General features: G+C 37.9%; 1 protein-coding gene across 1 annotated transcript; it reads left to right on the top strand.

Moving 5' to 3' along the window:
- The first annotated feature begins 1,987 nt into the window (after positions 1 to 1,987).
- On the top strand, positions 1,988 to 26,511 carry LOC132650760 (zinc finger protein 120-like). Its single transcript, XM_060376082.1, is given in 5 exon segments — positions 1,988 to 2,050; positions 4,176 to 4,302; positions 23,976 to 24,110; positions 24,113 to 24,970; positions 26,474 to 26,511. Coding segments are annotated over 5 exon segments (1,221 nt in total).
- Positions 26,512 to 27,477: the final 966 nt, after the last annotated feature.

The raw sequence follows: 27,477 nt of genomic DNA, 5'->3' as shown, positions 1-27,477 counted from the left end.
AGCTTTCCCTGAGGTCCTCATGTATGGAGAATGACCTAACTTCTCACAGTCTTCAAATATGTTTGAAAGAGCCAGTACAACCTGTGGCCTAGGCCTTGGGAGATTTCCCCAAAATTCTGCGGTATTTAAAATAAATCAGTGTTCCTTTTTTAAAACCAGGAATAGGGTAAGCTGTGGGACCAGGGCATTTGAGGAGGGCTTGCTTTAAGATTCTGAGAACCCAACTCTTTCCAACACATGGAGATATACTCATCAGTTCCAAAGTCAATTATTGATTTCTATTAAATTTGTTTGTCTCTAAGTGTGTCACTGCTCTAATCTCTCATGTGTTGTTCTTCCCTGATGTTTCCCTGTCATTGGGAATGTCTTTCCATTTTTCTCAAGTGCTGTTGATTATTTTTTCTATATAGAGCAATGTCTCCTATAGCCCAGGCTTGCCTCATGCCATGTTATCAAGAATTGCTTTGAACACCCTATCCCCCCTCTGCTGCACAGTGCTGGGGAAACAGTCCTAAAACTCCTTCCACACTGGGCCTTGACCAGTCAGTGAAGAAGAGAAACAGGCCAGTAAATGAGTGTCCTCCAGTCTTTCTGGCTCTTATTCCGCTTACAAATGAAGAAGGGCTTTTGCAAGAATTGAGCTCTGTGCCTTATTCTGCCTCCTGAATTCTGGGATTAAAGATTTATTTATTTGTTTGTTTATTTTTTGTTTGTCTTAGTTACAAACTTTTTGTTTTAGATGTGTTTGTCATCTAAAGAGGTCAAAATAATTTTTGGTGTCCTGTGGAGGTGGATCAGCTGCTGTGAGCTACCCTAAGTGGCTACTATGAATCAAACTTAGCTTTATTTTTGAAATAGCAGGAAGTGTTCTTATCCATTCCTTTAGCCCTCTCCTTTTTTTTTTTTTTTTTTTTTTACTTTTAATTGATATAATTAACTTTGGGGAATTTGACCATGTAGCTCAATGGTAGAAAGCATGTTCAGCATGAATGAAACCAAAGATTTCATTCTCAATGCTGAAAAAAAAAAAAAAGCTTGTGTAGTTTTGCTTTTCCTTTTCAGACAGGACATCATGGAGCCGATTATGGTCATAAACACACTAGCCAAGGATGTGCTTGAACTTCCTATTCTCCCACGTATACCTCCTAAGTGTGTTGATTACAGGCAATGCCACCATGTCAAGTTTTATGTGGTGTTGGGCTTGAACCCACAGCTTCATGAATGCTAGGCAAGCACTGTACCAACTGAGCATCATCCCTTCCTTTTTTTTCATTGCATTTTCTAAAATCCCTCTTTAATGCTTAGTATGCTTTGCATCCTGCCACCTGTGAGACATCCTGTTCACTCTGCTGCAGGTTGAATAATCGCCTGTGCATCTATCCACCTTGATTCCAGGAGAAAGAGGGACAGTGCCTACTGCATGCTGGAAGACAGAGGGTAGGCTAGGAGAGGAAAGGTACAAATTATACTGAAATACAAATCTCTGCATATCTGGAAAATGTCTGGTCCTGAAATGTAAGCCTGGGCTAGAAATCACTGTACCTTTTTCATTCAGTTCACTCTAACCCAAACGGAGGTACTCATGTCACTCAAGACTCACTGGCCAATCAGGATCTTCAGGCCATCCCTATAGTCAGAGGAAGGGGCAGGTTCTTCCGGGTGCCACCCTGCTTGCTCACAGTTTAGCAGAGCAGGCTTGAGTGGTTAATGTGAGTGCAGCTGCTGTGTGCTGTGAGGGGATTTCATCTGGGTTCCAAAGTCACAACATGGTGAGTGTGTGTCCCCAACCTGATGGAGCCAGAGGCTGAACAGCAAGACCTGCTTGTAGAGTCCTTCCTGGGGCTGTGTGGGAACCGTCATCGAGAAGCAGCCACGAGAGAGATCCCTTGTACTAGCCATGAACGCAGTGGAGGCATCTGAATATCTTCACTATATTTGGGTTCACGGTGAAGGTTGAAAAAACTCACATCAGGAACAGAAGGTTAAAATGAAAGCTTTCTTTTCTAAGCTCAGAGAGGCAGCCAGTTCTGGATCTGAACGGTCCTGGAAGGTAAACTTTCTTGTATATTTAAAGGATTACATCCACAAGTTGAGGGGCCCTTGGTGAGTGTTGGGGTCATCCAATTAAATTTTAACATTATGGGTTAAGCAAAGGCATTTCTGTCAGAGGCTGCACTAATCCAGAACACCTGAGCTCTAGGCCTTTAACTGTTTTCCAAGGCATTCGGTCTGGAATCCATGGCCTTAATTTATACCCGTAGATATTTGGTCTAGAGCTCAAGTTGATCAGGGAAAAATGAAGGTGGTCATCTGTCCATAGTAAGTGAGCTCTCTGCAGGTGATATAGTTTTACAATTTAGGTGCCTCAATTAAGGTAACAGCAAGTTTAACGAGTTAACAGATACTTAGGAAAATGTTACAAGGGCCGGGTGGGAGATAGCTCTGTAAGGTTGGGAATGTGAAGTTAGTTTATCCTTGCTACCAAAATGGGGGAGAAGGCTGGGCTCTGGAGGCTGCCTCCTTACACACCATGGGGCTGCATATTCACAGCATTTGCAGCAGGGACTTCAACATAGAATTGTCCCTGGCAGGACACAAACTTAGAGAGGCCTAGTTTCCTTAGTATCCTCTCAATGTTTTGCTCTTGGCATTTGACATGTAGGTGTAAGATTAATTTGGACTTAATCTTGTGGATGCTGAAAATACATATGTGTTCATAGCACTTCATTAGAAAGCTCTGTTGTAAACAGGTAGCATTTTTGATGTAAAGGATTTACCAGTGTATAGGCAACAATAAGTCATACACCATGTTGACTTTAGCTAAGGACTGCTTTAAAACATTCCATAGCTTACATTCCCACCAGCAATGGAGGCAGGTTCTCTTTTCTGCACATCTTCTCCTGTGTGTGTTGTCACTTGAGTTTTTTATCTTAGCAGTTCTGATGAGTGTAAGGTGAAATCTCAGGACTGTTTTGATTTGCATTTCTCTGATGACTAAGGATGTTGAGTATTTCTTATGTGTTTCTCTCCCATTCAGTGTTCCTGTATTGAGAATTCTCTGTTTAGCTCTGTACACCATTTTTTTAATTGGCTTACTTGGTTTGTTGGTGTTTAACTTCTTAGGTTCTTCATATATTCTTAATATTAGCCCTCTGAATTTTTAAATTTGGCAGAGTGTATTCTGTTTCTGAGTCTTCAGGATATTGCATTCCAGGTGCATGACATTCTTAGTACCTATCTGTTTTGAAGTTTTTTAATGAATAAATATGAGTATGTATGTATGAATACGCCACCTCTTGTGTGCCTCACAGTAGTTAGAAGTAGTCCTCAGGTTATTCATGAGATGACCTCAGAGCTTCTGAAGTTGTAATAATGGATAGTTGTGAGCCCCATGTAAATACTGGCAACTGTGTTCAATTATTTTCCAGATCAGCAGGAACTCTTCACTGCTGACCCATTTGATCTGCCTTATGTTGCTTATGTATGATCAACACCTGAATTGCTAATATTTAATTTGTCCATTTATAACTGTTTAAATCTGCATATACTTTTAGTAAGATCTTATTAATATCGTTTAAACTGGGACCCTTCAGGTTTTTAGAAGGTCAATACAGAGCTTAGGTGAATTTATACTTCTCTGAAGGGAAATGAGGAAAATCCCCTGAGTCCTTCGATTCATTTATGTATATTAGAGTGATTATTGCAGTGGATTTGGAGCCTTAATATGTACGTATGCCTGTCCTAGGACAAATACCATAAATCAGGATGGAATCCAGTTCAGTGAGATACACCTGTTTTTGCCTCAAAGTGCTAGGATTAAATGCATGAGACAACACTCACAGCTTGCGCATCAGTTTTTGTAGTCAGTAATTGTTCATACAAGTTCTCGGATGTGTGCTCAGTACTTTTCTTCTGTTGGTTGCTTCTCTCTTTTTCTGTCTGTGAATTGGCATTTCTCTTGCCAGGCCATATCCTATGCAAAAGCTGAAGAAAATACAGAGGTGAACCTTATTAATTTTCATTCTAAAATGACTTAGTCATTTCATTAATACTTCTGTGTCAGGAAATAACTTGAGGAAGCACAAGACTTTTGTGAATATATTTTCCATGATATATACAGTTACAGTGATGCCACTATCATGGTTTCTGTTGTACACATGTATGGAATATTTTAGGATGCATTGACCTATGATGATGTGCATGTGAACTTCACTTGGGAAGAGTGGGCTTTGCTGGATCCTTCCCAGAAGAGTCTCTACAAAGATGTGATGCTAGAGACATACTGGAACCTGTTTGCTATAGGTAAGACTACTAATTTACTTCACTTTCTAAAACAACGGGGCAACTGTTGTTGTTGTTTTTGAGGTAATTCTGTAATTTTAACTGTAATGAAGGAAGAATAAGCTGATTAACTCAGGCATCATTCTGCAGTTCACAGAGGATAGTAACTTTATATTGTGGGATTTCTTATAATAGATCATACATTTTCTGTTATAAATTTTAGGTTACAATTGGGAACACCATACTATTGAAGAACCTCGTCAAAGTTCTGGAGGACTTGAAAGGTAATCTTCATGTGCAAACGGATGCAAATATGTATTTTCACAGTGCCTCTGAAGAAATGTTAGTGTGTCCCAGAAGTTTTAAAGAAAAGCAACAGTGTAAAAAAGCACTACTTTAAGTGTATTGATGATTATTAAATTCTCACAAGTCCAAATACCTCAATGTCAGGTATATGAATTGTGTTTGCAAGGCATTCCTCTAAGGAAGCAGAAAAGGGAACAATGGATTAACAGATATCAACCATTAGAATCATAGGTACATCAGAGTTATGCTATAGAACTCCAAATTTATTATCTCATGCCACTCAGACATTGCAAAATGAATACACATTAAATAGGGGATAAGTATATGTCCAGTAATCTTCTAATAAGCAAATAGTCCACAGTAAAGCTGGTGATACTCATTCATGTACTTGCTAGTAAGAGGGGCAGTTTGTAAGAGTGAAGAATGTTGTTGTGGAGAAACCTTAATCCCTAAAGCACATGTCCATGAGTAACAGAATGTCAAACTGTGTGAATGTGTTAATCTTTCACTTACTATTTTTCTTTTGATAGGTATATCATTTGTCAGAATAATTGCAACCCATGTGGGCATAAGGATACTGAATGAAGCAACATATTTCTCTCTTTGAATAAAGTTGAAAAATATGTAGTAGTCCCCACTTTGAGTACAATTTCTGACTGTGATACAAGATTACAGTTACTTTATTATTAATTATTAATTAGTTAATAATGGTTAAATTACTATTAAATAGTAAAAAAAATCACTGTTCAACCTGTAGGCATACGGTTCTTGTAGGTCACCAACATGACCTGCTTGTAGAGACTTTTCTTAGTGCAAATCTGGCAAAGTGTACTCTTTCCAAGTGAAGTTCACATTTGCAACATGATAGGTCAGTACATTCTAAAATATCCAATACATCTATACAATAAAAATTGGATAATAAGAACACTGTGAATCTATATTTCATTTTAGTTGAATAAATTAATTGTTAATAAGTTAATTGTAAATGTGTATCACATTCACAAAATCTGTTCTAACTGGGGGATTACTAATACGTTAAACTAACATAATTAACTACCTTTCCAACTTCATTGGGAATACGTCTATGATCTTACACTGTGGAAAATCCCTGGAAGCACTATGAATGTGGAATTTCTTCTGTTAGTCCTGGTTCACTTTACTAATGTAATATGACTCACTCTATAGAAAAATCTTTTAGTGCAATAACTATCATATAGCACTGAGTTCTTCCAGATAAAGATATGTAAAATCCTCATAGTAAAGTACACTATAATGTGAGCCATGTAATTAATGTTCTCACCATCACAGGTATCTTCAAAGTAACAAAACATTCCATAATGAAGGGGAAAATGATGAATGTAAACAAAGTGATAAAACTATAAGATTTGATTTTTCTTTACAATTAGACATATTATAAAATTAACTCATACAGATAAGAACATTTATCACTTTATTAAATATGGAAGACCTTACATATGTACCAATTGTTTTTGCAGGTATAAAAGAACATATACTGGAGAGAAACAGACCCAGGCCAGTACATATAGTCTTCCCTGTACCTCCAGAAATTCAGAGCCATGGAACCAGCAATTGTTTGCTAAGGTATTTACTACTTTGTGTTTTCCAATGTTCTGTTTCCAAGGCAGCTTAGGGTCAGATTCCTGTTAGTCATTAATAAATGGAACTCTCCTGAGAGAGACTGTAGTTAGGGCTAGTTGAAATGAATCTTTTTGGTCCTGCATATAAGTGGTTGTGGCTTTGTTCTGAGCCAGCCTCCTCAGGGGCAAAAGCCACTGTATTCTGAAGTTAGAATAGCTCAGTATAGCTTTCATCTAAGAACTGCAAACACAGTGTTTATAATTAACTTTTCTGTGATGTTTTCTACATTAGTGTTCTCTCTCCTTTGCATGTGTGAGAATTTTGACAATTATAAATCTTTTCAGATTATGCATTATTGTCTAGAAGATAGATTTGCTTTCTAAAAGTCTGTGTGCTTATGGGGCTAGACTTTCAGTCTTCTTTCCCTATTGGAATTTCTCAAAGTTTAACCTGGAACCTGAACCTAAAAGAGATTTAAGGGTGACAACATACATGGAATGTAAAATCTGTTGTGGTTAGTTCCTCTTTAAGCAGTATACAGAGTTGAATGTATTCTCTTTGAAGAGGTTTTTCTTCATTAAACTCTTAGATGTAGGGAGTGATTTCTCCCTGTGAAAGATGTAAAAGAAAAATGTTTCTGAGTCAAGTTCTTCTACATTGACTCAGGTGACCTTGATCCCAGCCTGTTACTCCTCAGGACAAGGACCTTGTCATCTTGATTAAGGTAAATAAAACTTTCAGTTAAAGGACAGTACCACAACTGAGTTTGAAAATTACTTATTGAGGTCATATAGTCAACTCTCCATTGCAGTCGCAGGAAAAAATATGCATGTGGAGCTCAGCTTCTGATTTTAGATGAGAATAGGAGGACTGGCTTATTATGCACATCACAGGCAGAAATAGATTAGGCCAACAACTGCTGATGTCACTATTTTAAAAAAGGTTCTGATCATGATTTTGTTATTTCACCGCATGTATGAATTAATGTCAGATAAATGAAGACAAACCAGATTGGTAGGTGTACAATTTGGGGAAAATAGCTCGATCCAACATATATTGAATATCCAACTGGAGGACTGTCTTTTGCAGATATGTCTAATCCACATTTATGCCAGTCCTGAGGGTTGAGACAAAGGCCGTTCACTGTAGCTGTGTGTGTCAGGTTACAGAACTAAGCAATGTCACACTTGAGGGAAGGTCACACAGTATCTTATGAATGCCATTACCTCTGCCAGGGATTTGCCTGAGCTTTTTCCATGTCACTAAATCTATGGTCTATTGCATTTTTAATTATATTTATATTTTTAAAAAGTCAGTTATTGATTTCTATTATATTTGATTGTCTCTAAATGCATCACTGCCCTTATCTCTTGTTATACTCAGTGATTCTGTATCATTGGGAATGTCTTTCCATTTTTCTCAAGTGCTGTTGATTATTTATTTCTGTATAGAGAAATGTCTCCTATATCCCAGGCTTGCTTCATGCCATGACATGGAGAATTTCTTTGAAAACCCAATCCTACCCCTGCTGCCCTGTGCTGGGAAAAGAGTTCTAAAACTTCTTACAGGCTGGACCTTGACTGATCAGTGAAAAAGAAAAACACAGTAGTGAATGAGTGTCCTCCAGTCTCTCTGTGTCTTATTGGGCTTACAAATGAAGAAGGACTTGTGCAAGAATTGGCCTCTATGACCAGATTTTAAACTGGTATAGTCACAGCACAGAAAGTGATGGAAAAGAAAGAGATGGACAGCTTTTTTGCATTGACAGTAGTTGACATTAGCTGTTTGTAGTGAGGTAACCAATTTTATGATGATCAACAATTCTTAGGCCAACACACCATGGTACGCCTATGGGGAGTGGGATTCAGCATTATTTTCTGGGAAGTCATGCATGTTCATTTCTTCAGAAAGCTGGGGTCTAGATGGGTCAAAATCATCAAGAGTGTATAGTCCTCTCAGAAGACAAGAAGTGATTTTTATGGTGGTGCCCCTGACAAGGAGGAATGTTGAGCTGAGCATCAGGCTGAGCTGATGTCTATGGATTCAGTTGGGAAACTTCTCATTTAAGAGGCAAGGCATGAGATCTTGAGGAATCAGAAGGAAAGGGTACAGGGTTCTGCTGTTGGGTACAGGCCAGACACATAAGACAAACACAAGTGAGGTGTTTAGGAGGACATAAATAAAGGGAATGGAAGTATAGATGGAAGGGTTTCTAGGACACTGCTGGTGGATTGGAGGAGGGCACACATGGTGAAGCGCAGTTCTATAGATTTGTGTATGGGAAGCCAAGGACAGGTTCTGATAGAGGGAGGGGTCCTGTGAAAGATGTCTAGGGATCCTGATCCTGTGTGGGGAATTGTGAAGAGGAGACATGAGGTCCTAGAAGCCCTGAGAGGGATGTGGAGGGAGAGTGCAAACGTGGGTGGGATGAGGACTGAGTTCCAGCGTCCAGAGCTGGGAATGCCTTGTCCATGCTTCTAGCATGGTTGTGGAGGTGAGGTGACCCCATGTCATGCCCTAAGCTTGGCTTCCCCTGCAGTGCCTGGCAGCACTTGATGCCTCCAGGAGAAGAGGCCATCTGGAGCAGGTTTACCAGTTTTTGAGATTGGCTGGCGTTTTTAGATCAATGTGACATCATTTCCCTCTACATAAACCTAAAATTGGTATGTATCCAATTTTTAGAACAGTAAAGACATAGAATTTATTATGAAGAAAAAAGAACTTTTATGGTAACCTGAAGGAAAATGTTGTCGTTTTGAATCTTAGACTATCTCTGCGAGTGGCTATACAGCAGGAGATGCCACCCTTTTATTATGTAAATTAGACTGATCAGGAACTCAGTGATTTGCCTGATTCTTTTTACTTTGTGTTGGGATTAAAGGAATGTGCCTTCACCAACTTGTTTAAATATTCTCAAATCCATATCATTGTAAAGCAAAGCCTTTAAATGAAAATCAAGCAAAGAGACAAGAAAATATTATATTTTGGGTCAGTTGTGTGAATTAGACTGTAACAAGCAAGTTGGTTATTTTTTTGGATTTAGTTGTTGTTATATTTAAATGGTGGACCTTTACCAGAAAGAGCTGACAAGTATCTTGCAGCCAGAGAGCTTTGGATTTTAGTCATTATTAATCTAATTTTTATAAGGGGGAATGCCCTTTCTATTATCTGTAACTTAGTATTCCAATCTTTGTGTTTTCTCCCATTTTCTCCTTGAACTTTCTCTTAGAAGGCATGGAGAAGACCTATCACCCTTAAACCAGATCCATGACTATGACAACCGAAACAAAGCCAAAGGGATTAAAACTTTCTCTGCCATGGCATTTTTTGTTCTTGTTTTAGATGTACTTCTATGCCAAGCTCTGTCTAGAGATCTGTCTGCCTCCAGTTCCTTTCCTTCTAGCCGTTACTGCTGCTGTTGTTCTGAGCCAGCCACAGTATAAGGAAGCCATGCTTGCGTCCCCCTCCTGTTAGACTGTAGCAGTTGTCAGTTTTGTTATGTTCAGTCCCAGATCTGCCCACAGTAGGCTGTCTTTTGCTCCTGGGCCTGTTTAAGAGTCTCTCTTAAAGGGACAGGAATTGACCAGGGAGATTTTAGGTTTCAAATTTGGGTTTTATCACTGGGAGCTTATTCTTCCCACCAAATTATGTTGAAGTATGAGCTAAAGGGTGGCAATACTTAGATTAGTTGGGTGCCATTTGTTGTGCTTCTTAATGATTACTATTATTTACCTTTAGTTAAGCAGTGGTTTTTCGCTGCCCGCAGTGACAGTTGAATCTGCCTAAGTGAGGGCTGGGAGAAAAAGAGCAGGGTGACACAAGGAAGACACCAAGTCAAGACTCTAATCAAGGTGCTGTTTATTGAGCCTTTAAACAGTGCTTATAAATCAAAATGTCACAACCAATTATCTCACAGTAACAGTTTCACTTAGCAAAGCAGCTGAGGATTTAGTTAAGATTAGAAAAACTTTACTTATCTGGTTTCCATGGTTGCAGTGAATTTATATCTAGTTCTCAGGGACAGAACACCCAGCTGTAAAGAATGCCCAGGTCAGTCTGTGAGAAACTGAGCTTTAGATAATACCCATGTTTGCCAAGGCCAAGAGGTGAAATTCCAGTTACCAGGAGCAACTACTCAAACTCAGCACCAAATAGCAATACACACTCTTTTTGGCTACCAACTCCATTTTGGCTGCAGTGGTTAATTCTAAACCAACTATATACCCAAATTACCATACAGAGTCTGGATTTTTTTTTAATTAACCCAGTGCACAATGCTGGGCAAGTTATTTCATCTTAAACCTCCAAGCCCACATTGTTTCCAACCATTCAGATTTCACCCATTATTGCTTTCAGTCATATTTTAGGGTCCGGCTCATCTCTAATCATGGTTAGAGTTCTCTCCTGCTGATCTCTCCTCCTCACTTCCTTCTCTCCTTTCCTAACCAGGATGTCCCACCTTATCCTCTCCATTGCACAGCATTGGGACTGGTTGTTTAATTGACAATATAGAGAAAAAGTGGTGGCATGTTTACACAAACTTGAGACAGGTGATACTTGGAATAAGCATCACAATGCAATGTCTGGATTGAAACCAGATAGTGGGGTAGAGAAATCAGCCTTTGAAAGAACAAGGATAAATTGTATACCTTCCTAAAGACCATTATACCAACATATATGTTGAATAATATTCTAATAAGCAAATAATCCTTAGTAAAGCTGGTGTTACTCATTCATATACTTGTTTATTGAAGGGAAGTTTATGAGAGTCAAGAATGTTGTTGTGGAGAAACCTTAATCCTTATACCACATGTCCACAAGGAACAAAATGTCAAATTATATGAATGTGGTAATCTTTCACTTTTTTTTTAAAATAGGGATAAAATTTGTCAAAATACTTACAAGCCATGTGAGTCTAGGGATACCAAAAGAAGCAACATAATACTGTCTCAGAGAATAAGCAGAAGACATGTAGTAGTCACTACTTTGAGTGCACTTTCTAGTTGTGATAGAAGGTTACAATTACATTGTTATTAATTATTAATTAGATAACAATGGTTAAATTGTAAAATAATCACTGTTCAACCTAAGGAATTTGTAGGTCACCAAAATCACATGCTTGCTGAGCTTTTTTTAGAGCAAATCTGGCAAAGCATACTCTTTCCAAGTGAAGTTCAGATATACAACATCATAGGTCAGTACATTCTAAAATATCCAATACAACTTTATAATGAAAAATTGTACAGTGATAACACTGTGAATCTATATTTCATTTTTAGTTAAATGATTGTTAATAAGTTAATTGTAAACTTGTATCACATTCCCAAAATCTATTCTAATAGATCACTAACACATTAAACTAATACATTAAACTAATCACTGATACATTAAACTAAAACATTAAAGTAAGATAATTAATTACTTTTCCAACCTCATTGGGAATACATCTGCAGTCTTACACTGTGGAAAATCCCAATAAGTATTAAGAATGTGGAATTTCTTCTGTTCGTCCTGGTTTAGTTTACTAATGTAATGTGACTCACTGTACAAAAAAAATCTCTTAATGCAATCAGTGTCATATAGCTCTGAGTTCTTCCAGATCAAATATATATATATATATATATATTACCTTATCTATGAGGAATGTTGTTTTCCTTTATCATCCAGTCTGTTATAACTCATCTAAAGACTGGGGCAGATTTCTATCTTTACTTTATAGAGTGAAAGTCAGGCTCACAGAGATAAACGGTTTTGTAATACAGTTTATGTGTAACTGCTCATCTTACTCAAATAGTCATTCTATAACATTACTAAATGAGCTGAAGCCACTTCAGCCAGGTATGGCGACACAAGCCTGTAATCATGGTGCTTACAAAGAGGAGGCAGGAATTTCAAGGTTTCAAAATCACCCAAGGAGAGAATGGTCAGTGTTACGGTGGGAGGCCCTCAGAACAAAGAGAGGTGTTGATTGGCCCAGACCACTATCCATATTCTTCCCTGCAGCTAGTAGCTGACCATCTGTATCTTCATTTCCAAGGAAACTGATGGCCCCTTCTGGCATCTGTAGGTACTGTGCAAAAACACATCCAAAACATCCATATAAATTAAAATAAAGCTTAATAAAATGAAATTTGTTGTAGTGATGTCAATAGCCCTGAGAGAGACTGCAGCTAGGGCTAGTTGAAATGAACTCATTTTGGTCCTGCATATAAGTGGTTGTGGTATTGTGAGCCAGCCTCCTCAGAGGCAAAAGCCGTTATATTCTGAAGTTAGAATAGCTCAGTATAGCTTTCATCAAAGATCTACAAACACAGTGTTCATAGTAAACTTTTCTGTGATGTTTTCTGCATGAGTGTTCTTTCTCTTTTTATGTGTGAGAATTTTGACAATTATAAATACTTTAAATCTATCTTCTAGATTATATATTGCACTCTAGAAGACAGATTTGCTCAGTAGAATTTTGTCTACTTTCAGGACTAGACTTTCAGTCTTCTGTCCCTATTGGAATTACTCAAAGTTTAACTTGGAATTTTCACCTGAAAGAGATTTAAGGGTGACAGCATATGTGGAATGCAAAATCTGTTATAATCAGTTCCTCATTGAGCAGTATACATAGTTGAATGCATTCTGTCTTTGAAGAGGTTTTCTATATTAAACTCGTAGGTGTACGGAGTGATTTTTTTTCCTGTGAAGGATGTTAATTCTACAACATCTGCAGCTCAAAGCTTCTAGAAAAATGTTTCTGAGTCAGCCTCTTCTATGTTGATTCAGTTGACCTTGTTCCCAATCTGTTGCTCCTCAGTGCAATGATCTTGTTGTTACATTGATTAAGGTAAATAAAATTTCAGTTACAAGGCAGTACCACCACTGAGTTTTAAAATTACCTATTAGAGTCATATGGCTAACCCTCCATTACAGTAGCAGAAAAAAATGCAGTTGGAGCTCGTCTTCTGACTTCAGACCAGAATAGGAGACTCACTTATTGTGCACATCATGGGGAGAAATAGGTTAGGTAACTAGCTGCTGGTGTCACCATTGTGAAAAAGGATCTGATCATAATCTTATTATTTTACAGCATGTATTAATTAGTGTCAGATGAATGAAGACAAACCAGATTGGTGAGTGTACAATTTGGGGAGGATAGTTTGACCCAATGAATATTGAATATCTAACTGAGGACTGTCCTTTAACTCACAGTACAGCCGAGAGTGGCATCAAACTCTGAATTTACCTACCTTGGCTTCCAGAGTGTAGAGATTATTGGTGTGTATTATTAGAGTCACACATACTCTCTCCCTCTACATTGCACACATTAAAATTCTGAAGCTGTCAAGAAAGTCTAAACTATTACTAAAATCTCATGTGATAAAAACTCAATGAACTGTTCCTGCCATCCACAGTCCTCTATTCCTTTAGACCATTTTAAAAGATGTTCTTCTACAGCCAGTTTGTATGCTGGCTTCTGTAGAACAGCATCAAGATGATATGGACCTCCTCCTGAGGCTGTAGCTCAGTTGGTAGAGTGACTGCCTGACATGCATGAAGCCCTGGGTTTGATACTCAGCACTTTTGTAAGAGAGATATGGTAGTAAACACCTGTAGTCCCCAGCACAGGAGAGGGGAAGGCAGAAAGACAGAAGTTCAAGGTCATTCTCAGCTACATGGAGAGTTTGCAGCCATCCTAGATTACATGGAACCATACCTCAAAAGGTGAGTAGCACCTGACCAGATGGGTCAGATGTTAAGATTGGTAGTTACTCTTACATATGACCTGAGGTCACTTCCCAGCACACACATCTCATGGCTCATGGCCACCTGTAACTCTAGTGGTATGGTGGCCGATTCACTTTTTGGCCAGTTAATGCAGTGAAAATATTTTGAACAAAAAATTAAATTTTCTTATATATTTATTTATTTGGTTGGTTGGTTGGTTTTGGTTTTTCAGGACAGGGTCTCACTATGTAGTCCTGCATGTCCTGAAATGGCTCTGTACACCAGGCTAGAGTTGAACTCATAGGATTCTGCCTGCCCTCTGCCTCCCAAATGATGTTATTCAAGACTTTATTTATTTATTTGTTTGTTTGTTTTAGTTCTGTACCTCTTTTTGTCATCTGAGGAGGCCAGAAGAAGTCACAAAATCCTGTGGAGTTGGACCAGCTGCTTTGAGCCAGCCTAAGTGGATACTGTGAATTAAACTTAGATTTATTTTTGGAATAGCAGGAAGTGTTTTATCCACTGAGCCATTTAGCTCATTTTTGCCCTCTCAGTTTTTTTTTATTATTATTTTTAATAGATATAAGTAAATTTGGGTAATCTGGGGAGGTAGGAAGGGTGCTAAGCATATATGAGACCAAAGATTTCATCATCAATGCTGAAAAAAAAAAGCTTGTTTTGTTTCGCTTTTCCTTTTCAGACACAACCTCATTTAGCTGAGGATGGTCATAAACTCACTAACCAAGGATATGCTTGAACTTCTGATTCTCCCACATGTACTTCATAAGTACTTAAATTACAGGCAATGCCACCATGTCAAGTTTTATGTGGTGTTGGGCTTGAATCCCCAGCTTGATGCATGCTAGGCAAGCACTATACCAGCTGAACCACATCCCCAGCCCATTTTTTTCTGTGAAGTCACAGGAAAAAAAAATCTCATTGCATTTTCTAAAAATCTTTCTTTAATTCTTAATATTCTTGGCACTCTTCCACCGGTGGGACAGATTTTTCATTTCCCTGCAGGTTGAGTAATGGATAATAATGCCATTATCTACCTTGATTCCAAGAAAAAGAGGGAAAGTGCCTACTGAGTGCTAGAAGACTGAGGGTAGGCTAGGGGAGGACAGAGCAAAATGATACTGAAATATGAAACTGTAGATCTGGAAAAGGTGTGGCCTTGAAATGGGAGCTTGGACCAGAGATCACTAAACCTTTTTCTTTCAGTACACTCTAACGTTAAAGATGCTCATGTCACTCAAGACTCACTGGCCAATCCTAACCTTGAGTCCATCCCTCTAGTTAGAGGAAGAGGTGGGTTTTTCCAGGCATCAGGCTGCATGTTTGCTCTGTAGCTGAGCAGGGTTGCATGGTAGGTGTGCCGTGGTCTAAGCACAAGTGTGTGTGCTGTGAGGGAATTTCAGCTGATTTCCAAAGTTGAAACATGGTGAGTGTGTGTCCACTGCTCCTAACCTGGTGGAGCTGGTGGAACAGTGGGAGCTACTGTTTAGGGTCCTACCTGGGGCTGCAGCCAGTAGTGGCTACAGGAACAATTCCTTGTCCTAGCCATGAACACAGCTGGGGGAATCTGAATATCTTCACTATATTGGGTTTGGGGTTGAAGCTGAGAAAACTCACTTCAGGAACAGAAGGTAAAAATGAAAGATTTATTTTCTCAGCTCAGGGAGACAGCCAGGTTCTGGATCTGAACATATCCAAGAGGGTAAGCTATACTGTGTATTTAAAGAAAGAAATCTACAAGGTGAGGTACCCTTGTTGTCAGGGTTATCCAATCAAAATTTAACATTGTGGATTTATCAAGGTTGTTTCTGTTGGAGCCTGGTTCTGATCCAGAACAACTGGCTTCAATGCCTTTAACTATTTACTGAGACATTCGGTCTGGAGTCCAAGGTCCTCATTTTATACTCATACATATTCAGTCAGGATTTCAAGTTCAGGGAACAAAGAAGTGGGTCCTCTGTTCAATAGTATGTGAGGAATTTGTAGGTGATATATTTTTATAATGTAAGACACCACAGTTAAGACAACAGCAAGTTTAACCAGTTAACAGATAATTAGGAAAATGTTTCAAGGGGCCAGGTGGGACATGGCTCTGTAAGTTTGGAAATGTGAACTTAGTTTAACCTTGCTAATAAAATATAGGAAGCAATGTGTCCAAGTTGCTTGGAGAAGGCTGGGTTCTAGAGGCCCCCTCCTTACATATTATGGAGCTTCCTGTTCACAAAGTATTTGCAGCAGAAGCTTGAACATGGAAATGTTCTTGGTAGGATGCTAACTCTGAGCGGCCTAGTTTCTACTATCTTCTCCAAGATCTGACCTTGTCATTTAACATTTAGGTATAAGAATCATTTGGAGTTAATTTTGTGGATGTTGAAAATAACATGTGTTGAGTAGAACTTCATTATAAAGCATAGAATTGTTTATGTAGGGGATTTATCAATGCTTAGGTGGCAGGAAATCACACCAAGTAGAATTTAGTTAAGGCCTAAGTAGATAAGTAGCATGTCAAGCAGATCTGTTAGATTAGGATGCTAGGAAACACATGTTTGCTTAAGAGGATAGTCAACAAATTTGTTTCTAGTCATAATCAAGGAGACAACCCTGATTCATACCAACCATTGACCCATCTCCATGTCAAAGAAGAGACATCAAGCCAGCTGCTTAATTGCCATTACAGAATCACAGCCAACATTAAAGACTGGTGTGTCATAAATTTGCAGTTTTCTTCTTGAGAAAAACTTACCTCTGTCACATTGGGAAGACATCTGGTGAAAACTAATTGAATAATGAAAACACTGTTGTGTTGAGGGCTGCCCTGTTCAAACAAAGCTTTCCCAAGAGCCTCGTGTATGGATAAAAACCTAACTCTTCTCACAGTCCTCAGATATCCTTAAGCCAGTACAACCTATGGCCTAGGCTTTGGGAGATTTCACCAAGATTCTCTGGTATTTAAAATATAGCAGTGATCCCTTTCTAAAACCAGGAATAGGGTGAGCTGCAGGGTCAGGGCATTTGATGAGGGTTTCTTTCAGATTCTGAGAACCCAGCTCTTTCCAACACATGGAGATACCCTCATCAGTTCTAAAGTCACTGTGGTCTTGGTAAATAATGTTCTTGAGATCCTGTGTTCCCCTTGTGCAGTGTTGTTTTATTAGAATCCTCATAGTTTTATTCCATTGGATGAGTGTTTCTGATCAATTCATAGATGTCTACTGTTTCCTTCCATTTCTCCCCAAGAAGTATACAATATGCTATTCTTAAGAAGCTTACTTTGGATAAGACGTACCTTGTGCAAAACCTATGCACCCTAGCTTTTACATTTTCTACCTTCTACTTTTCCTAAAATTTGAAACCTCTGAGACCTCTCAGTTATACGCTGTCACTAAATAATGACCTACTGCATTAAGGGAGTGTAGTACATAAATCATTCTAGAAATGTCTTTGCTGTGTAAATCTCCCATTGTCTCAGTGGCTAGACTTGAAATCTCTAGTTCAGAAATTGTTTCCTATATTATCAGGAGCATAAACTTAAAAGAGACTTAAGAAAGACTCATGTATGGAATGCAAAATCTGTTTAGCTTATCTTCTCTTATAGCATTAACTAGAGGTGGATACATGCTACTCTTAAGGAATTTTTTCCTTAGCCATTTAATTTTGTTTACAGTACTTTCTCCCTGAGGATGGATAATAAATCTAGAACAGCTGCATCTTCAGCATTTTGGAAAACGATTTCTGAGAAAAACTTCGTTGGCTTAGGTCACATTGATCCAAGTCTATTGGTCCCCAGAGAATTGACCTTGCTAAATTCTTAAGATAAAGGCTGAACTTTGTACTGATGTTCATTTAGGTGTCATCCACCCAAAGAGCATCAGACCCGTCCGATACCTTTTTCTCAGAGGCGGGACCTGGGGCATCAACCTACATGCAATCAGACATGCTCTTCTCTGGGTCAAAAGCGGCTGACCCTGAGTGCAGTGCTTAGCCTCACATCCTGAGCGTAACATTTTAGCTCCCATGCTTGGGGAGACTGTCCTGCTTCAATGGCTGTAAAGGCCTGAATGGTCATGGAATTTATTTCTAATATCAGAGATCAGACCTCTACTCTTGCCTGATGCATCTAAAACAAAAAGGGGGAACTGTAGAAAGCTGCATAATGCCTTGCCTTAAAGATGGAGCTGGTTTCCGCCTTCCACCTTCCCGATGATGAGTGCCCTCTGTCACAAACAACTCCATATTTGGCTAAGGCTGAGGATCTGGCTTGCTTCCATGTATGTGGACCTATCTGCATTGCCCACATGGCATGCTGGGGTTGGTTACTCAGAGGCTATTTAAGCTGTGGGCTGGCTTTCCCCAGGGTCAGATGATTGTTCAACGTTCCTGAATAAGCTGCATTGAAAAAAAAAAAGATAAAGGCTGTAATACCACAGCAAAATTTTAAAAATTACTTATTTGCGTCATGTAATTATCTTTCTGTTTTTGTGTGCAATGGAAATACAGCTTGGAAAAATGAAGGTCATTTCTAGAAGTTTTAACATTGTTTTATAAATTCAATTTTTTGTGATAAATTTTACAAATATTTTGGAAACTAGTGACAAGGAAAAATGTGGATCAAACTTCAGCAGTATTTGATTAGCATGCTTTATCTTTTCCACTAATAGCACCCACAATGGGACTTAAGACACTGAATTCCAGGGTTAAAAGAAGTTTCTGAGCTGCAGAGATGTCTCAGATGTACATGGTGTTATGTAGTAAGATGGGCAGATTTTACATTTTGTGCTGTAATAGATATGGCAGGAAATAGACATAAAATTACTATTTGACACTGTTTTGTTTGTGGGCATCAGTGGGACTGGGTTTGCCTGCAATCACTAGGGGTCCAGAAGGGGCTACAGTGTAGTAGCCTACCTTTCTGCTGACCTCCATTTACACAGAGAGTTCTAGAGCATGTGGACTCTGAAAAAAAATGTTCAGTAGTACCTAGAAGGTAATATTCATGCTCCTTAGTTGATGTCTCATTTTCTGTAACCCTGTTGGGTCTGGGTTGCTTGTCTCTGTTGGTCTTCTTGTGGCTTTCTATCCCATCCAGGTTCTTCGATCTTTCTCCTAGTACTTCCACAAGACCCCCAGAGATCCACCCCATGCTTAGTTGCAAGTTCCAGCATCTGTCTCTATTGGCTGCTGGGTGGAGCCTCTGAGATAACAGACACATTTAGGCTCTTCTACAAGCTCAGCAAACCAACATTTACAGTTTCATTGGCAGGCTCTCTAGTGTAAGCTATGTCTCATGTTTCCCCAATTATTGGTTGGACTTTTCCTCAATCTTTGTTCCCTCATTATCCCTAAACTCCTTGTAAGCAGGGTAATTTTTGGATCATGGGTTTTGTGGTCCAGTTGTTGTTTCTTCTCTTCCCTAGTCCTGACTGTCTAGGAGGTGGTCACTTCTTTTTCTATGTCTCTTTTTCCCTGCCCCTCTGTTAGAAGTCTCAGCTGGAGTCACACCCAGGTCCTCTCAGGAACCTTCCCTATCAAATGACTCCAAAGAGAAACCGCCTCAGTCTCCTTTCTTTTCCTCAACCCTCTCACCTCCTACTACAATTCTCCCCACATCTGATACCCACATTTTTCCCCTCCCTATTCCAACTTCTGCCCAGTTTCCTGCCCAGTTCCCTCTTTTCATCCACTTCTGCTGTCTGTTCTGTTTTCTATTCTGAGTGACGTTCTGGCAACCTCCCATGGACTCTTCTTGTTACTTCGCTTCTGTGGGTGTGTGGATTGTAGTATGCATATCCTATACTATACTCTAGGTTTATTAGCAATGTGTTTCTTTCTGCGTCTTGGTTACCTCTCTCAGAATGATCTTTTCTAGTTCCATCCATTTGCCTGCAATTTCCATGATTTCTTATTTTTAATAACTGAGGAGTGTTCCATTGTGTAAATGTACTAGAAGTTCTTTATCCATTCTTCACTTTCTGGCAGCTATGAAAATAGTAGAACAAATGGAACATCTTTTGGATGTATTCCCTGGAGTGGTATAGATGGGTATTGCGGTAGAACTATTCCCAATTTTCTTGAATGTACCAGTTTGATTACCAGGGAAGTTGTACAAGTTTACACTCCCATCAGCTCTGAAGGAAAGTTCTCTTTTCTCCACATCCTCACCAGAATGTGTTGTCACTTTAGTTTTTTATTTTAGCCATTTGAGTGGTGTAAGATACTTTCTTTTTTCCATTGTATGATTTTGGCTTCTTTGTTGAAAGTAAAGTTCTAATAGGAGTGTGGGTTTATTTCTGTGTGCTTATTCCAACTGTACAGGATTCTACTGCTGTCAAGGGTGTTTTATTTTTCCATTTGAAGTTAATGTTTACTCTTTCAAGGTCTGTAAAGAATTGTGTTGGAATGTTGTTGGAAAATGGATTGAACCCATAGACTGCATTTTTTAAGAATGCTGTTTTAAAGAAGGGGGATAAAGGGAGGGTTTTGTGAAGGAAGGAGGAAGTGTGCTACAGGGGGGATACAAAATGAATAAAGTATAATTAATAATTTTTTTTAAAAAAAGAATGCTGTTTTACTATGTTAATCCTATATATCCATGAGTTTGGGAGATCTTTCTATCTTCTGATATTTTTTTTCGTTTCTTTCTTTAAAGACTTCAAATTCTAGTCATAGAGGTCTTTCACTTCATGTTGTTTGTGGCTACTGTTCAGGGTGTTGTTTCCCAAATCTCATTCCCAACCCATTTTTCATTTGTATACAGGACTAATGAAATTTTTAGTTAATTGTGTTCCCAACCACTTTGTAGAAAGTGTATATCAACTGTAGGAATTCTCTGGTAGAATTTCTTGGGTTACCGAGGTATACTAGTAAATCATCTGTGAATAATGATACTTTGAATTTTTCCTTTCCAATTTGTATTTCCTTGATAACCTTTAATTGTCTTATTGCTTTACTAGGACTTAAGGGGTATAGTGAAAAGATATGGAGAGGGGAGGCATCCTTGTCCTGTACCTTATATGAGTGGAATTTCTTTAAGTTTCTCTCCAAATAATTTTATGTTAGCCCTCACCTTGCTTTTTACTGCCTTTATTATGTTAAGTATGTGCCTGATTCCTTATATGCCTGATTTCTCCAAGTCTTTTAACATGAAAGGGTGTTATATTTTGTCAAAGGCTTTTTCTCATCTAATGAGATGATCATGTGATCTTGATCTTTCAGTTTGTTTATATGGTGGATTACATTGATGTATTTTCATATGTTGAACCATTCCTGTATCCCTGACATTAAGCCAATTTGTTCATCGTGTATATCTTTGATGTGTTCTTGGATTTGTTTTGCGAGTATTTTATTGAATATATTTGTGTTACAGACAGCTATTAGCTGTCCTGTGGGTGTGGGAATTTAATCCAGGTCCTCTGGAAGAACAGTGTTCTTAACCACTGAGCCATACCTCCATTCCCTGTGTTGCCTATTGATGATCAACATTTAAATTGCTAATATTTTCATCTCTCCTTTTGTAATTGTTCAAGCATACATTTCATTTTTAAAAAGATCATATTAATATTACAGGTTGAAATGAGGCACTTATGGTTTCTAGACATGTATGCAGAACTGGAGTGAATGTGTTACTCTTTGTAGAAACTTGAGAAAGATCTTTAAGTTTTTTATCTTGTTTGTTTGATTAATTTTTGTGTATTATTCAGGATCTGATTATGTACCCCTGCATTGAGCAGGCTACTATCCAGCTCTATGAGATACACCAGCCTCTGTTTCCTGAGTGATTTTGGAATTAAAGTCATCAGATAATACACCCAGCCTGCCCAGTCTTATAAGAGTCAGGAATTGTTTATACTATTTCTCTCATCTGGGCTCAGTACTGTTGATCTGTTTACTCTCTCTTTATCTGTTGATTGACATTTCTCTTGCAAGTCTGTATCCTAGTTAAAGGATGAGAGAGATGAACTTCACTATTCAGTTTCCTCCTAAAAAGAGTTAGTTATTGCCTTAAAACTTGTGTGTCACAAAATAAGTAGAAGAAAAACCAGAATACTTTGAAAATATTGTAAATGAAGGATACATTTCCAGTATTCTAAGCATCATGCTTTCTTTTATACATGTGTGTGGTTATTTTAGACTGCATTGACCTACAATGATGTGCATATGAACTTCACTCAAGAAGAGTGGGCTTTGCTGGATCCTTCCCAGAGGAATCTCTATAAAGATGTAATGCTGGAGACCTACTGGAACCTTACTGCTATAGGTAGGACAGTGAATTTTCTTTACTTTTTAAAATGTGGGGAAAAAATCTGTATTCATTATTGATGTGTTTCTGTAATTTCTCTTGAAAATATGGAAGAATGAGGTGAATGGTTCTTTGATTGACCATAGATCATGATTTTAATTTTGTCTTATTTCCAATAATAAAGCATACATTTTTTGTTACTATGTTTTAGGCTACAGTTGGGAAGGTCATAATATGGAAGAGTATTGTCAACCTTATAGAAGACATGCAAGGTAATTTTCATGTGTAAGCTTATATGAATATGGTTCTGAGAAAGTTTTAATATGTTTTGGAAGTTGGAAAGAGAATGGACAGTGTAAATGAACTGCTTTAAGTGTATTTATTGATGATGACTAACTTGTTACTAAACCATGTACCTCCATGTTAGGTATTTGATGTGTTTTTGCAGGGCATCCTCTAAGAAAGAATGCAAGGAAAACATACCTTACACAAGGTCAATTTTTAACTCATAGCCTCATTACTGTAATAAGGTAGAACTGCAATTTGTTTAGTCTCCTACAACTCAGATATTGCCAAATGTATTCAAAGTAAAGAATGATGAAAGTATATCCAAAACATTATACTAATCAAGTAGTCCATAGTAAAACTAGGTTACTAATATACTTGTAGTAATGTTGCTAAGTTTGTGGAAAAACCATAATCCCTATAGCACCTCTGTGATGAAAGAAATCAAATGTCTGAATGCATCATGAAACCATGTCATTTATTATTCTTTTAATAGTTACATCATATATCACAATGAGTACAGTCATGTTAGTATATGTATATTGAAATAAACAATGTACTATCCATAACAACTAAAAGGTATAGTAGTCCCCATTTTGAGTAGATGTTTAAAAATCGATACCTGTTATGGATTATATGCCCTAATTAGAGCTGTCAGCACTACAAATAATGACACAGAGGCTTTTTAATATTTTAAAGCTTAGGCAATTTTCCTGGGCATATTCTGAACCATTTTTTCCCTAACACAAATAAACCTAGCACAGTGTCCTGATGCATGGCCAGCTCTACTTCTCTGTTCATATTCACGTCCTTCTGTTAACATCACTGGCCTGTGGTGAATCGCCTGTCATTTGCTTTCTTCCCAGCAACCCTCTCTCACTCAGAAGTTCTGCACTCCATTTTGTGCCCTGCTATCAGTTGTTAGCTCTTTATTATTCCCAATAGATAAGTGATGAAAGACAAATGTTTACAAAATATAGGACAGGTGATGGGCCACAGAACTAACAATACTATGATCTCATTAGCACGTATCTCTCTGCTGACTTAGCAGTCGGCATTCACACACTTTCACAAAGTATGCACCAGCATCAATGAACTTGTTATGTATCTTCATTAGGAGTTCTCACAAAATCACACTACAGAAAATATAAGTTTTAGGAATATGCAAATTACTCTGCGTGTTTTCTTTGCATATTTAGTATGGCGCATAGTATAGGGAAATTGATGAATCCTGTCAGTGTGTTAAAGGTCTGATGTCTTGCGGTTTTCTACAAATCTGTGGTAAAACATTATATAGAAGAAAGTGTAATATAAATGTGAGACAGGTAACAAATATTTTTACCACCACAGGTATTTTGAAATATGCAAAACAACCCCCTAGATAAGATCACCATGAATGTAAAAATAATGATGAAAACTCAAGATGTAATTATTCTTTACCTTCCCACCGAATTGAAAAATTAAGTCACATAGACAATAGCATTCTTTAGTGCAATGAATGTGGTAAAGCTTTCATATGTGCTGATTATCTTTGCAGGTATGAAAACAGTCATAGTGGAGACAAACCCCCTGAAGATACTCAATATGACGAAGTCTTTGCACATCACAGGTGTCCCTACACATATAAAAGTGCGCATATTGGTGAGGATCACTATGAATGTAACGAACATGATAACTCCTTTGCAAATAACAGTCTTGTTCTAAGACGTAAAAGGACACATATAGGAGAGAAAACTCATGAATGTAACCAACGTGGTAAACCCTTTGCATGTAACAGTAGTCTCAAAGTACATAAAGGAATTCACACTGGAGAGAAAACATATGAATGTAACCAATGTGGAAAAGCGTTTGCATCTAACAGTGATTTCCGAAGACATAAAAGAACACACACTGGAGAGAAACCTTATGAATGTAATCAGTGTGGTAAAGCCTTTGCATGTAACAGTAATCTCCTAATACATAAAAGAAGTCACACTGGAGAGAAACCTTATGAATGTAATCAATGTGGTAAAGCCTTTGCATGTAACAGTAATCTCCTAATACATAAAAGAATTCACACTGGAGAGAAACCTTATGAATGTAACCAATGTGGTAAAGCCTTTGCATGTAACAGTGATCTCCTAATACATAAAAGAACTCTCACTGGAGAGAAACCTTATGAATGTAACGAATGCGGTAAAGCCTTTGAACAGAGAAGTACTCTTCTAATACATAAAAGAACTCACACTGGAGAGAAACCTTATGAATGTAACCATTGTGGTAAAGCCTTTGCATGTAACAGTAGTCTCCAAATACATAAAAGAACTCACACTGGAGAGAAACCTTATGAGTGTAACCAATGTGGTAAAGCTTTTGCACGTAACAGCATTCTCCAAATACACAAAAGAACTCACACTGGAGAGAAACCTTATGAATGTAATCAGTGTGGTAAAGCCTTTTCATGTAACAGTACTCTCCTGCTACATAAAAGAACTCACAGTGGAGAGAAACCTTATGAATGTAACCATTGTGGTAAAACATTTACACATAAGGGTAATCTCCTAAAACATAAGAGAATGCACACTGGAGAGAAACCTTATGAATGCAACCAGTGTGGTAAAGCCTTTGCACAGAATAGTCATCTGGTAGCACATGAAAGAACTCACACTGGAGAGAAATCTTTTGAATGTACCCAATGTGATAAAGTCTATGCATTTCCCAAATCGTCTCTAAAGACAAAATGAACACATCCTGGAGAACAACCTTATGAATATAAGCAGTGTGGAATCACCTTTGTACAACACAGTCATTTCCTAATACATAAAAATCCATGTTGCAGAAAATCCTTATGAATATTGCCAATGTCCTAAAGTCTTTTCATGTAAGAGTCATCTTGAACAAGAACACTTTCTGGAGTGAAACCCTATGAATGTAACCAATGTGTCAAAACATTTGTATGCCATAATAATCTGCATGCACATAGAAGAATGCACACTGGAAATTTTATGAATGTAACCAATGTGATAAAGTATTTTGACAGGATAGTAATTTCCTATAACATGAAGACATACTGGAGAGAAACCTCATGAATCTAACCAATGTGGAAAAATTTGCTCCTCACATTCATCCTCAAAGTCATGGAAGCATTCATATTGGACAGAAAGACTATGAATGTATTTAAGGTCGTTAAGCTGTTCCACATTTGTATAACCATCATCATGAAAGAATTAGAACTGGAGAGAAACTTTATAAATGTTTCAAAATGTGAGCCCTTTGCATATGTCTATCGTCTTTATCATAAAAGTTTCATACTGGAGAGAAATTCTAAGTACATAAGCAACATGGTAAGGCCTTTGTGTTTTTCGGTCCACAGAATCCAATACAACTCAAACACATGTTCAAAGCAAATGACAAAAATGTATTTTCACCCAGTCACTACTGGTTGGTTAGTGGTACATAACATTCTTGGGAACTGAACTGTGATACCTATCCACCCACTAAGCCAGAAAGTTACAGAGGTTCTGAGTTGAAAATCATAAACATCTCTGCCATTTTACAACTAAGTTATTTCCATCAGTCATGGTTAAGGATATGGGATTTGTTTATGGCATTAAGGAATTCACCTGATGCAAAAGTGTAGATTTTACAGTCCAAACAGTCATATCCATTTGTTCTTTTGTGGTTAGGAAAAGGTATTATGTTTTAGGGAAGAGAAAATGTGGTTTGGGACAATCACTATGTTTGGCAGAGTGAATATATGGTATGGAACAGTCGTGTTTTGGGAAACAAAAGATGAATGATGAAAGCTTGTCAGCTATTGGGAAGTCTGCAGCTTTCCTAGGAATGATGAACTTAAATTTGGGTTCACCCTATATTTCATTGGGAATTGTTATCTAAAAAGCAATACATAGAGAAAAATTTTTTAGCATATTCACACCTACAAATTACTTTTGCATGTTTTGCATGTCAAAGTCAACTTCAAGTCTATAAAAGAGTAGATAGTAGCGAGAAACCTTGCACATGTAATCAATGTGATAAAGTCTTTTCTTAATGCAGTTATTTCCACGTACTTAGAAGAACACATACCTCAGTGAGACCCTGTGAATATGCAATGTGGTAAATCCTTTTCATGGATTTGTCTTTGAAATCATGAGGAAAAAGTCATGCTGCAAAGAAACCCCATGAATGTAGTCAATACAGTAACCTTTTGTACTTCTATTACCATTATAGAAGAGTAAAGGCTTTAGTGTGTGAGCAAGCTCTTAAAGCCTTTGCATATCACAGGAGTCATTGAGAACCTGAAAGAATTCATTCTCAAGAAAACCTAACAGGATAAAAGATTTGTTGAGGTCTTTGACAAGTCAACTTGCATTCAGTTACAGGAGATTTGGGAGGAAAATTGTAACAAGTGTCAACAATGTATTCATGTATTATGATATCCATCTTAATTTTGTTTCCAATTAAAAGCTGATATGGACAAAAGACCTAGGAATTTAAACCACTAGGTAAACCTTTTAGATTTTAAAATTCTCTTCAGTTACCTAAAGTAAATCGTCCAGTTATAAATTTTACATGTGTGTATTATTGCCCTTTCTGTGACAAAACACAATGTCAAAGGCAACCTCCAAATGTCTTTAATTTGCCTTACGGTTCCATAGGGATATGGGATCACTATGAAATGGGCATCACAAGTATCATATATGGCAGATAAAGTAGGAAGCTTGGAGTTCACATCCTCAACCTGCAGCATGAAGCAGAGTGTGAACTACAGATGAATACAGTTGAATACTATCATGCCCTTCCCAAGTAAGATACAGCCTCCAAGAGTGCTGTATTTCCTAAACATTCACAAATGATACCACCAACTTAGAAGGATTCATTTCTCTCACTTCACCCTACACATTTGATTTCACTTACATGAAGGAATTTTTGACGAAGAAAAATTCTGTGCATAAGACTGTAGTTGCCTCAACCCCTGAGTTACAGGAATGCATGCTTACACAAGTAAAACATTCTTGAGTAAACATATATTTGGTTAAGAATTTATTTTAATTTCCATC

The sequence above is a fragment of the Meriones unguiculatus genome (genome assembly GCF_030254825.1).
Source record: "Meriones unguiculatus strain TT.TT164.6M chromosome 13 unlocalized genomic scaffold, Bangor_MerUng_6.1 Chr13_unordered_Scaffold_33, whole genome shotgun sequence".
Lineage (NCBI taxonomy): Eukaryota > Metazoa > Chordata > Mammalia > Rodentia > Muridae > Meriones > Meriones unguiculatus.
This window is presented reverse-complemented; position numbering and strand designations above follow the sequence as displayed.